Genomic DNA, 12,525 nt, shown 5'->3' with positions numbered 1-12,525 from the left:
CCACACCAGTCCAGGCCGTGACATCAACCTCCTCACTGGTCTCCCTACCTCTAACCCCACCCCTTTCCAGTCCTTATTTCACTCCACTGCCCAGATCATTTTTCTCACTCCACTCCTCCATTTTTCAAGCAGAAACCTCTGATCAGTGGTTTTAAGGCTCTCCATCAGCTCTCTCCCTCTTCATCATCATCATCATCAATCGTATTTATTGAGCGCTTACTATGTGCAGAGCACTGTACTAAGCGCTTGGGAAGTACAAATTGGCAACATATAGAGACAGTCCCTACCCAACAGTGGGCTCACAGTCTAAAAGGGGGAGACAGAGACCAAACATACTAACAAAATAAAATAAATAGAATAGATATGTACAAATAAATTAAATAAATAAATATTATTATCATCACCATCAATGCTATTTATTGAGCACTTACTGTGTGCAGGGGGACTGTACTATCTGCATGGGAGAGTACAGTAAAACCCTGCCCATAATGAGCTTACATTCTACAGGGGAAGACAGATATTAATAATTACCAAATCTTTTTTCTCCCCCTGCATCTTAGCTTGCTTTCTTAGTTTTGCCCTGGTTTACTGTCTCACTGAGCCTTCTTCTCATCTCTCCTGCCTCCATACCTTTTTTGAACACCCCTGCTCCTGCACGAGTCCCTGCATGGGACTCATTCCCTCTTCAAATCTCCCAGAACCTCTCCACATTTTTCAAGTTAGACTGTGAGCCCCGTGTGGGACGGGGACTGTGTCCTAACTAATTATCTTGTATCTACCCCAGTCCTTAGTACAGCGGAATGAAAGCTCCTTGGGGGCAGAGAATATTTTGACCAACTCTGTTATACTGTATTCACCTGAGTGCTTAGTACGGTGCTCTCTCTGCACATAGTGAGCACCCACTAAATACTACTGACTGACTGACACATAGGAAGCTTTTAGCAAGTACCATCATTTTTAATTTCTCCAGAAATCTGACCTTCTCCATGTGGCTTTCCCTGATGAATTTATCTTCTTCGAGGTCATATCCTTACACTAACAGCGAGTAACAGTGTCCTGGCACTTACAATCTGAGAAGCAGCATGGGCCTGAGGGTCAGAACGACCAGGTTCTGTCACATGTCTGCTGTGTGCCCTTGGGAAACTCTCTTGACTTCTCTGGGCCTTGACTGCCTCATCTGTAAAATGGAGATTAAGACTGTAAGCCCTACAGGGGACAGGGACAGGGATCAACCCGATTAATAATAATAGTAATAGCATGTATTAAGCCCTATGTGCAAAGCACTGTTCTAAGCGCTGGGGAGATTACAAGGTGATCAGGTTGTCCCACGGGGGGCTCACAGTCTTAATTCCCATTTTACAGATGAGGTAACTGAGGCACAGAGAAGTTAACTGACTCGCCCTAAGTCACACAGCTGACAATGGGTGGAGCTGGGATTTGAACCCGTGACCTCTGACTCCAAAGCCCGTGCTCTTTCCACAAAGCCATGCTGCTTCTCTGGGGGATTAACTACCCCAGTGCTTAGTTCAGTGTCTGGCACATAGTAAGCACCTAATACCACAGTTATTATTATTATTATCTTTTGCACATATCAACCTATACACCCTACTGTTTGGGTACTTATCCACATATTCATCTTTCATTCTTTTCTTCCAATCTGTAAATTATTCTGTGCCTGTCTCTCCTGCTAGATTGTAATGTCAATGCAGATGGGGATCGGGTCTTCTAGTAAGCACTTGACAAATACCATTATTATTATTATTATTATTATCATTATTATTATTATTACCTCTGTCATATTCTCCCAGACTGAATATTCTCCCATATTCCCAGACTGAGCCCCTTCCTTCCTCTCCCCCTCATCCCCCTCTCCATCCCCCCCATCTTACCTCCTTCCCTTCCCCACACCACCTGCGTATATGTATATATGTTTGTACATATTTATTACTCTATTTATTTATTTATTTATTTATTTTACTTGTACATATCTATTCAATTTATTTTATTTTGTTAGTATGTTTGGTTTTGTTCTCTGTCTCCCCCTTTTAGACTGTGAGCCCACTGTTGGGTAGGGACTGTCTCTATATGTTGCCAATCTGTACTTCCCAAGCGCTTAGTACAGTGCTCTGCACATAGTAAGCGCTCAATAAATACGACTGACGATGATATTCTCCCAAGCCTTAATACAGCTCTCCGCACAGAGTAGGAAGGTGCTCAGCAAAGACTATTAACGGATATAATGGATCATTTCTGCCTTTTTCTCGCCAGATGTCCATTTTATAATTGGCTGTATTTTTGAGTATGTCAATTATTCAGGCATTATTTGGTATGCTGATTTCTTAAATGGTATCACAGAGTCCCAAAAGTGTTACTGTATATAGTTCCAAGTGGAAGCTGATATATGTTCGCTGAGTTTGAGAAAAGCCACTAGATGGAGCAGAGAAACTAAACTTGGGCCCTGTCCTACCAACTAAACTCTCATGCTACAATTCTGTTTATATGCCCTGCTTTATTACACAAAAAGAGGACTCTTCATATATTGGGGTGGTTGAAGAAGCTGATTGTGTCTCAAATTCTCAACCCGGCATTTTTTCCAGACTCGGTTACGATGCTCTAATTAAGCAATGCTCCTTCATCCGCTTCACAGAATGCCGGGGAAGGACTAATGCTTATTTCTGCTCCTGGTGATTTCAAGCTTCCGGAGCGCCTCGGAAAAATATTCAATTCAATCGCATTTATTCATCATCATCATCAATCGTATTTATTGAGCGCTTACTGTGTGCAGAGCACTGTACGAAGCGCTTGGGAAGTACACGTTGGCAACATATAGAGACAGTCCCAACCCAACAGTGGGCTCACAGTCTAAACGGGGGAGACAGAGAACAAAACCAAACATACTAACAAAATAAAATAGAATAGATATGTACAAGTAAAATAAATAGAGTAGTAAATATGTACAAACACATATACGTATATACAGGTGCTGTGGGGAAGGGAAGGAGGTAAGATGGGGGGATGGAGGTAGGATGGGAGGTAAGATGGCACATAGCAAGCACTTAACAGACACCGCAATTATCATTGCTTTAGTAAGCACTTAACAAATACCACTGAAAAACAAAATACAGAAAAAAACAACAACCAGGAACTGCAGGAGCAGTCTAGTCCACCCTGAGTTAGACAGGCCCCACATTCTAGCGCTTCCCTGCCCAGAGCATGCGATACCAAAGGCCCTTCCCAAGCCCACATGGGTCTCTTTCAAGGATCCCTTAAAATGCAGAGTTCAGACGACGATTTATTATTTTCAACCTTGACGTTCCATCTGTTAACTACCTCAAATCTTGTCAAACGTAAGTTTTAAATTAAATGCTCACACTAGAAAGATTACCCAGCGATTTCCACATTAAAAAAAGGTGTTCCTCCCGAATGCTGGGAAGGACTAAGGCTTGTTTCTGCTCCTGGTGATTTTAAGCTTCCGGAGCGCCTCAGAAAAAATATTCAATTCAATCGCATTTATTGAGCACTTGTGCAAAGCACTGTACTAAGCAATACAATGACAGACACACGCCTTGCCCACAAGGAGCTTACAGTCTAGAGGGGGAGACAGACATTAATATAAATCAGGAAACAGATAAAGAAAGTTACTCCACGGGAACTACTCATCTGCAAGCATGGCCTCCCACAATAACACAGTTGTTGCCCGCAGAACTGGGGGCCCCGTTGGAGGGGTGGGGGGGGGTTGGAATAAATAGGGGTGGGAGGAGGGGGGCTGAACCACAAAAAGTGCTGACTGCGCCAAGAGCTAAGAGCCATTCATAAGACCGGTGAATTGGGCAAGAAGCCAAGAACTGAGTAAAGAAAAAAAACCTCAGCGGGAGTCTCGGGAGAGTTCACAGCCACAAACTGAACTTTGGTAAACCACACAAGCTAAGGCACTTATGTGTTCGGACAGCAGGGGTACCAGGGGGGCCTGGACTGCCAAAGGGGACCCCAAAATGGATGGGAGCGGGGGGGCTAGAAAAAGAGGAAAGAAAAGCAGCACGGCTTAGTGGGTGGAGCACGGCCCTGGGAATCGGGAGAACCTGGGTCCCAATCCCAGCTCTACCACTCGTCTGCTGAGTGACCTCGGGCAAGTCACTGCACTTCTCTGGGCCTCAGTTGCCTCGTCTGTGAAGTGGGAATGAAGACTGTGAGCCCCAGGGTGGGACACAGGCTGTACCCAAACTGATTAGCTTGTATCTACCCCAGCGTTCAGTAGAGTGGCTGGCACAAAGTAAGTGCTTAACAAATGCCATTAAAAAAAAGAAAGAGGAAGGGAGGGGGTTAGGTTCACTGAAGGGAGGAGTTGGGAGGGGCTTGCTTAGCTGGAAGGGGCTCTGCCTGCCATTTTCATCAACAATCATATTTATTGAGAGCTTACTATGTGCAGAGCACTGTACTAAGCGCTTGGGAAGTACAAATTGGCAACATATAGAGACAGTCCCTACCCAACAGTGGGCTCACAGTCTAAAAGACTGCCATTTTCTATTGGGTTGGTGAGCACTGGTAAGAGGGCCCCATGACAGAACTAATAAAGAGAGCCAAAGGGAGCAACCTGATCACCTTGTAACCTTCCCAGCACTTAGAACAGTGCTTGGCACATAGTAAGCGCTTAATAAATGACATTATTATTTTTATTATCCTGTCAACAGCAGTCCTGGTGTGCAATCTACCCAGAAATGGCACATTCCCCATGGGACGGATGGATGGTCACCAAGAGTTTTGTACAGATTTTCTTCATCTTTTTTTCATTTTTTGCCACTTGCCTTCCATTTCTTTTTCTGCTTTCTCAGCTCGTTCTCTGTAGATAGTCTCTAACCGTTTTTGCTTCTCCTCCTCCCTTTTTCTTTCGGCCAGTGTCCTAGCACTTACGTCTTGAAAATCCACCTGGGAAATTAAATAGGAAGAATTAGATCTATAGGGACTCGGGTGTTCCACAGTGCATCTCTAGCGCAAAATGAGCTATCGGGAAGCAGCTGGAATTTTCATGCTTTCTCTTTTATTTTAGGATTAATAACTACGTTATGGAACTACAGAATAACCTGCAGAGCACCTGAGGTCTCTTACTGTTTGAAAAAAAAAAAACCCAAAACAAACCAACACAGCATTCTTTCCTCCTAAAATAAGAGCAGTTCAGGGATAGTAGAAATGCAACAAAATGAGTACGCTGCTGAATGATTTAACAACACGAAACAGATATTTTTAAGTCAACCTCAAAGATTGAGTCTAACTCTACAAAAAGCAAGGGTTAGATATGGAATCTCAGATGAATGCTTTATCACAACAATTTAGCACCTTTCATTTTAAAATTACCATATAAAAACAATAATTGTGATATGTGTTAAGCTCTTACTATGTGCCAAGCACTGTTCTAAGCTGGGGTAGATACAGGGTCATCAGGCCTGACACAGTTCCTGAACCACACGGGGCTCCCAGTCTTATTCCCCACAACAAACCAACAGTGGTTCTGCCTTTCACATTAACCCAGTTTTGGAAATAAAAAGCTGTCCAGCTCTCCCATGGCTGGATGATCGGAAGCCTAGGTGTGACCTCTACTAGAAAATGAGAGAAACCAGGTAGTAATAATAATAATAATAATGGTACTCGTTAAGTGTTTACTACGTGCCAAGCACTGTTTTAAGCACTGGAGTAGATACAAGCAAACCGGGTTGGACAGAGTCCCTGTCCCAAATGGGGCTCACAGACTTAATCCCCATTTTACAGATGAGGCTCAAAGAAGTTAAGTGACTTGCCCAAGGTCACCCAGCAGACATGTAGCAGAGCTGGGATTAGAACCAGGTCCTTCTGACTTCAAGGCCTGTGCATTAATTGCCCCAGAAAGGGGTAGGTGGCTTGGTGTGAGGAGCTAGTTAAGACAGTTATAAGGAGGAGGTAATGAGATCCAAGGCCAGCAAAACAGCTGAACAGAGGAGAGACATTTGGCTGAGGGGAGTGGGAAAACTCATTTTGGGGTAGGCGAGTGTTTATTCGGCCTGAATTGGCCCATCGTGAATTTACCTGGGATTTGGTTTGCAATTTTCCTTGAGTAAATGTTCAGAAAAATCACGCCGCTGTGCAATGTGAAATACCTAAATTTAAGCTGTTCATTAAGATCAAAACACAAAAATGTTATGAAGGAATGCCTGATGGTTACTATTACAAATTTATCTGGGATTAATTCTCAATTTGGGGCTTCTGTTTTCCAATCCAGACAGTAAACGGCAGGAGTCATTTGGTTTAATCGTGCCAGTGAACACTAATGAGCTCAGTTCACTGGCTTATTTCGTTGTTCGCAAGGCATCAGGTTTATCTATAAAATACGGCAGTAGCTCATCGGAGCTATGAAACTATCCTCTAGAATAACTTGCTGAGATCTTCCTATAGCAAGCTGGCTCCCTAAGGCAAAATGGGGTTTCAGAATGTCATGGGTGTCGGAGAAACCAAATCCCTGACCTTCTTTCCCAAGCTCTAAAAACACACAGAACCCCTGTTTTAAATCAGCAACGGCTGCAATTCTAGCAGTCGGTAGAAGACAATGAGAATTGCTGTCATCATGACAGTTTTCCAAATGATGCATCAACCCAGATACCCTTTCCATACTTAACAGTACACCAGCAATGATGCATCTTTTGCAATTTGAAGGAGTTACTAGCACTGTGGTTTTAATCTAATAAAACTCTTACTAGCCCATCCATCAATCGATAGAATTTACTGAGGTCTTACTGTGTGCAGGGCACTGTACTAATCGCTTGGGAGGGGACAACACAATATAACAGACACATTATAACTACATTTCCTTGAAATTCCTGCAATATGCTATGGAAGACATTCCCTGCACTGCACTGATAATGACAATAGTAAGAATAATGGTATTTGTTAAGTGCTTACTATATGCCAGGCACTGTACTAAGCACTGGGGTAGATTCAGGACAATCAGTTCCCAAATGGGGCTCACAGAGTAAGTAGGAGATAATCCAATTTTCGAAATCCCCATTTTGCAGATGAGATAACTGAAGCACAGAGAAGTTAAGTGACTTGCCCAAGGTAATGATGATGATGATGGTATTTGTTAAGCGCTTACTATGTGCAAAGCACTGTTCTAAGCGCTGGGGGGATACAAGGTGTTGTCCCACGTGGGGCTCACAGTCTTAATCCCCATTTTACAGATGAGGGAACTGAGGACCAGAGAAGTTAAGTGACTTACCCAAAGTCACACAGCTGACAATTGGCGGAGCTGGGATTTGAACCCATGACCTCTGACTCCAAAGCCTGGCTCTTTCCACTGAGCCACGCTGCTTCCCATGCTGGCATTAATTATGCCACTCAGAGAGGTGAGTGATATAAAGTTGCTCTAATCCTGATGCCAAGAAATGGGATGCATAATAATGTTTATAATAATAATGATAATAATAATAATAATGGCATTTGTTAAGCGCTTACTATGTGCAAAGCACCGTTCTAAGCGCTGTGGGGGATACAAGGTGATCAGGTTGTCCCACGTGGAGCTCACAGTCTTAATCCCCATTTTCCAGATGAGGGAACTGAGGCTCTGAGAAGCGAAGTGACTTGCCCAAGGTCACACAGCAGACGTGGAGGAGTCGGGATTCAAACCCATGACCTCCGACTCCAAAGCCCGGGCTCTTGCCACGGAGCCACGCTGCTTCTCCAATGAGAGAATAAGTCAATTATGGACGATTTTGGAAAAACAACGCCAGTAGGACTTGAATATTGTGGAACACCTGAGCTTCCTTAAACATCTTTTATTTGGACAGTTACAGCAATGAACTTGTGCTTGTCTTTGGACAATACACTGACCCTGCTTTAGTTCTGGTTTAAGCTCTTCCCGAAATGAAACACTGTCCGTCCCTCCAAACTCTCAGAATCTTATTTTATTTGCCTTGGATTCTGCTACCATCACTAGAAGGAGGCATACTGATATAATCAGATTGACTCCATAATGGCAACTGCTCCAACTTGACAGTTGACAGATTGCCTTGTGTTGATAAATGGAGAAGTAGCGTGGCCTAGTGGATGGAGCACGGGCCTGGGATACAGAAGACCTGGGTTCTAATCCTGCCTCTGCCACTTACCTGCTACGTGACCTTGGACAAGTCACTTACCTTCACTGTGCTTCAGTTTCCTCAATTCATTATCTATTCTCCCTCCTACTTAGGCAGTGAGCCCCATGTGGGACAGGGACTGTATCCGGCCTGATAAACTTGTATCTACCCCAGCGCTTACAACAGTGCTTGACACGGAGTAAACGCTTACCAAATACCATTAAAAAAGGGAAAGTATCCTATCTTCAAACAATGCATACTTGGAAAAGGGCTTTCCGCTGCCATCCTCACATACATTTTTGTGGCTCTGCTTGTGTGTTCCAACTTGCCAAGCAACAGGCCAAAGCTCAACTCCCCCAAGTAGGATCTGACTGGTGGGAAAATCTGCCGGCTGAGTTCCCCGCACCAGTGATGCAATCCCCTCTAATTTTGAAAGCGGAAGAGTGGGTACAGTGAGCAAAATTCACCGCCTCGCCCTCCCCTCTTGACAATACAGAATATGGCAAGAGTCACACAAGCTGGGATTGACCTTCAGGTAGCATTCTGCGGGACGCAACGAGGAGGCACCGTCTCTTCCCGGATTAGGCAACTCCGTTGTAAATTCCGAGGGAATCTTCAAGTCCTGCCTTTCCCATCATTCATTCATTCATATCGTATTTATTGAGCGCTTACTGTGTGCAGAGCACTGTACTAAGCGCTTGGGAAGTACAAGTTGGCAACATAAAGAGATGGTCCCTACCCAACAGCAAGCTCACAGTCTAGAAGGGGGAGACAGACAACAAAACAAAACATATTACCCTTACCCATCAATAGTAAGGGTAATACTATTACTACTAATGTATTTACTAAGTGATTAAAATGAGCCAAGAGAAGCAGTGTGGACCAATGGGCAGAGCATAGGCCAGGGAATGTGTCTGTTATATTGTTACATGGCTATATTGGACTTTCCCATGCGCTTAGTACAGTGCTCTGCACTTCCCAAGTGCTTAGTACAGTGCTCTGCACAGAGTAAGTGCTCAATAAATACGATTGAATGAATGAAAAAGTGCTCAGTAAATCCATCTAAGTACTCAATAAATAATAATAATAATAATAATGGTATTTGTTAAGCACTGTACTAAGCTCTGGGGTGGATAGAAGCGAATCCAGTTGGACCCAATCCATGTCTCCCACACAAGGCTCACAGTCTTCCTCCCCATTTTACAGACCAGGTAACAGGCACAGAAAAGCCAAGTGGCTTCTGCAAGGCCACATAGCAGACAAGTGGAGGAGCCGGGATTAGAACCCATGACCTTCTGACTCCCAAGCCCGTGCTCTATCCACTCTGCCACGCTGCTCCACAATACAATTGACTAACCGACAGATCACGACTCTCTCCACTTTCAAAGGCCTATTAAAATCATAGCTCGCCCAACAGTCCTACCCCTCATCTTCCCTCTTCACCCTCCCTTCTCCATCACCTATTCACTGGGTCATTACCCCTTAAGCACTTTAATATTCACCCTCACACTCTTCCACGTCCCCTATCTGCAATCTATTTTAATACCTGTCTCCTCCTCTAGACTGCAAGCTCCTTGTGGGCAGGGACCATGTCTACCAACTCCAGTGTATTGTTCTCACCAAGCACTTAGTACAGTGCCTTGCACACAGTAAGTGCTCAATAAAATACCACTGATGGATGGAGCTGTCCCTCCCGCCCACTCCCCTGACTGGTGCCCCCAAGCAGGATTGGATTGGTGGGGAAAATCTGCCTGCTAAATTCCCGGCACCAGTGATACAATCCTTTCTAATTTTGAATGTGGGAGAACGGGTACAGTGAGCACTCGGCACCTACTGTTTCTTGTTTCTCAAGGCTGTTTCCCGGGTCTCCTATCAGCCCTGTGCCCTTTCCATGGCCAAACCAAAAACTGCGGGAACGGTGATATCAGAAACTGTGGGAGGTGGGATGGGGGAGGCATCACTAGAGTTTGGGATGCAGGGGAGGGAAGAGAGACGTTTTTCTCCCCTAAACCTTGGTGTAATGTCAATACCATTTTAAGTCCGGTAAATAACCGCAAACAAGTGGGAGAGAAAGCAATAAATATTACTTTCTCCGTGAAAAACACACGTGCTTTTTCCTTGCTGGGACCACAGCAGGGCAGGAATGGAGAAGGCAAGCAGATTATAAACTGCAAACGAGTGGGAGGGAAAGCAACACATATTCTTTTCTCTGTTGATCACCACCAAAAACGTGCAGCTTTATTCCTTTTTTCTTTTTTTGTGGTATTTGTTAAGCGCTTACTATGTGCCAGACACTGTCCTAACTGCTGAGGTAGACAGAAGATAATCCAGTTGAACAGTCTGTGTCCACGTGGGGCTCGGTCTTAATCTTAATTTTACAGATGAGGTAACTGAGGCCCAGAGAAGTGACTTGCCCAAGGTGACACAAGTGACAGAGCCGGAATTAGAACCCAGGTCCCCTGACTTGTAGGCTTGTGCTCTTTCCACTAGCCAACACTGATTCCTTGCTGGAACCAGAGTTGGTAGGGGGCAGGGGGAGGAGATGAGCAGATATTAAATTACAAATAAGTGGAAGGGAAAGCATAAAATATTATTTTCTCCTGTTTTCCCGCAAATCTCCTCAAAACAGCCTGGCACAGTGGTTAGAGTACAGGCCTGGGAGTCGGAAGGTTATGGGCTCTAATCCCAGCTGCACCACTTGTCTGCTGTGAGATCTTGGGCAAGTCACTTAACTTCTCTGTGCCTCAGTTACCTCATCTGTAAAATGGAGACTGAGACTGTGCGCCCCAAGGGGGACAAGGGATTGTGTCCAACCCAATTTGCCTTTATCCACTCCAGCGCTTAGTATAGTGCCTGGCACCTAGTAAGCGCTTCGAAAGTACCATAATCATTATTATTATTATTATAACAAGCAGGCAGGACCTTGATGAGCCCTGCCTCACCCCCTCCCCGCCCCTCTTCATTAGCTTTGCCAGAAATAAATCAAATATTCAATCGTGACCAAATTCCATCGGTTCGACCTTAAGAACATCGCTAAAATCTGCCCTTTCCTTGCCATCTGATCATCAGAACCCCAAACAACATTAGCTGCCTCTAGCACTCACGGATTTACCTCATCAATGGTATTTATCGAGCGCTTACTGTGTACAAAGCACTGTATTAAATGCTTGGGAGAGTTCCCCATTCATTCATATCTATACTGATCCTCTCCACTTGGGTATATATGCTAGTCAAGTGGCTGTGCAATTTACTTTTTCTGACTGGTTTATGAGTACTGTGAATGTTTTTATGTCTGCCTCCTCCATTAGAGTGCAAGCTCCTAATGGACAGAGAACAGGTCTGTGCTTCTGTTGCATTCAGGAAAGGGCCCTGGAGAAGTAGTGTGGCCTAGTGGACAGAGCACAGGCCTGGGAATCAGAAGGACTGAGGTTCTAATCCCAGCTCTGCCACTTGTCTGCTGTGTAACCTTGGGCAAGTTACCTAATTTCTCTGTGTCTCCGTTACCTCACTTGTAAAATGGGCATTATGAGCCCCATGAGGGATAGGGACAGTGTTTGGCACACAGCAAGCGCTTAATAGTGGAAAGAGCACGGTCTTGGGAGTCAGAGGTCATGGGTTCAAATCCCTGCTCCACCAATTGTCAGCTGTGTGACTTTGGGCAAGTCACTTAACTTCTCTGGGCCTCAGTTACCTCATCTGTAAAATGGGGACGAAGACCGTGAGCCCCGCGTGGGACAACCTGATCACCTTGTATCCTCCCCAGCGCTTAGAACAGTGCATAGTAAGTGCTTAACAAATACCAACATTATTATTATTAATATTAATAAATACCATTTAAAAAGCATATTGCACTCGGTAGGAAGTTTAAGAAAAATCATTTTACTCCTACTACCTTCCCCCACCTTTAAAATATAGGGGTGTGTGTATGCACATACACACACACACACACACATATGCATACATTGGTGCATGTATATACACACATATATACGTACATTCATGTGTGCACATGTGCATATGTATGGATATACATATATGCCTATGTCTACATGTACATATATATTATATATACATATAAACACACAGACACATACTGGACCTTCCCATCTCTCACCACTAATGATGCTGCCAACTACCCTGTTGACAAAATCGAAAGCACCAGACATGGGCTCCCTAAAACCTCCCCTTTGCTTTCCCCAGTTCTGTCCTCTCTCTGACCACCAATGGAGATGGGGGCCCCTCTCTGATAGATCCTTTCCTTCTGCTTTTAAACATGTCCACATCTTCTGTAGCCTGAAAAAAAATCTCCGGACCCTACTGAATCTCCCAGCTTTGCCCCATTTCCCACTGCCTGCCCTTCCTTTTCATCAATTCCCTTCTTGATCCTCTTCAATCAGGTTTCTTCCCCCTCCACTCCATTAAGACCGCA

The 12,525-nt window shown here is 44.4% G+C and overlaps 1 protein-coding gene across 2 annotated transcripts in view; it reads right to left on the bottom strand.

The window, feature by feature from the left end:
* Nucleotides 1-12,525, bottom strand: part of UVSSA (UV stimulated scaffold protein A) — a 98,750-nt gene that overhangs the window by 77,739 nt on the left and 8,486 nt on the right. For both annotated transcript variants that reach the window (XM_038753217.1, XM_038753218.1), the window contains exon 4: nt 4,803-4,923. In XM_038753217.1, coding sequence (XP_038609145.1) covers nt 4,803-4,923 — 121 coding nt within the window. The remainder of the gene's footprint in view (nt 1-4,802; nt 4,924-12,525) is intronic.

This window comes from Tachyglossus aculeatus, chromosome 10 (assembly GCF_015852505.1).
Source record: "Tachyglossus aculeatus isolate mTacAcu1 chromosome 10, mTacAcu1.pri, whole genome shotgun sequence".
NCBI lineage: Eukaryota > Metazoa > Chordata > Mammalia > Monotremata > Tachyglossidae > Tachyglossus > Tachyglossus aculeatus.
The sequence above is the reverse complement of the archived record's forward strand: the minus strand, read 5'-3'. Positions and strand labels throughout refer to the sequence as shown.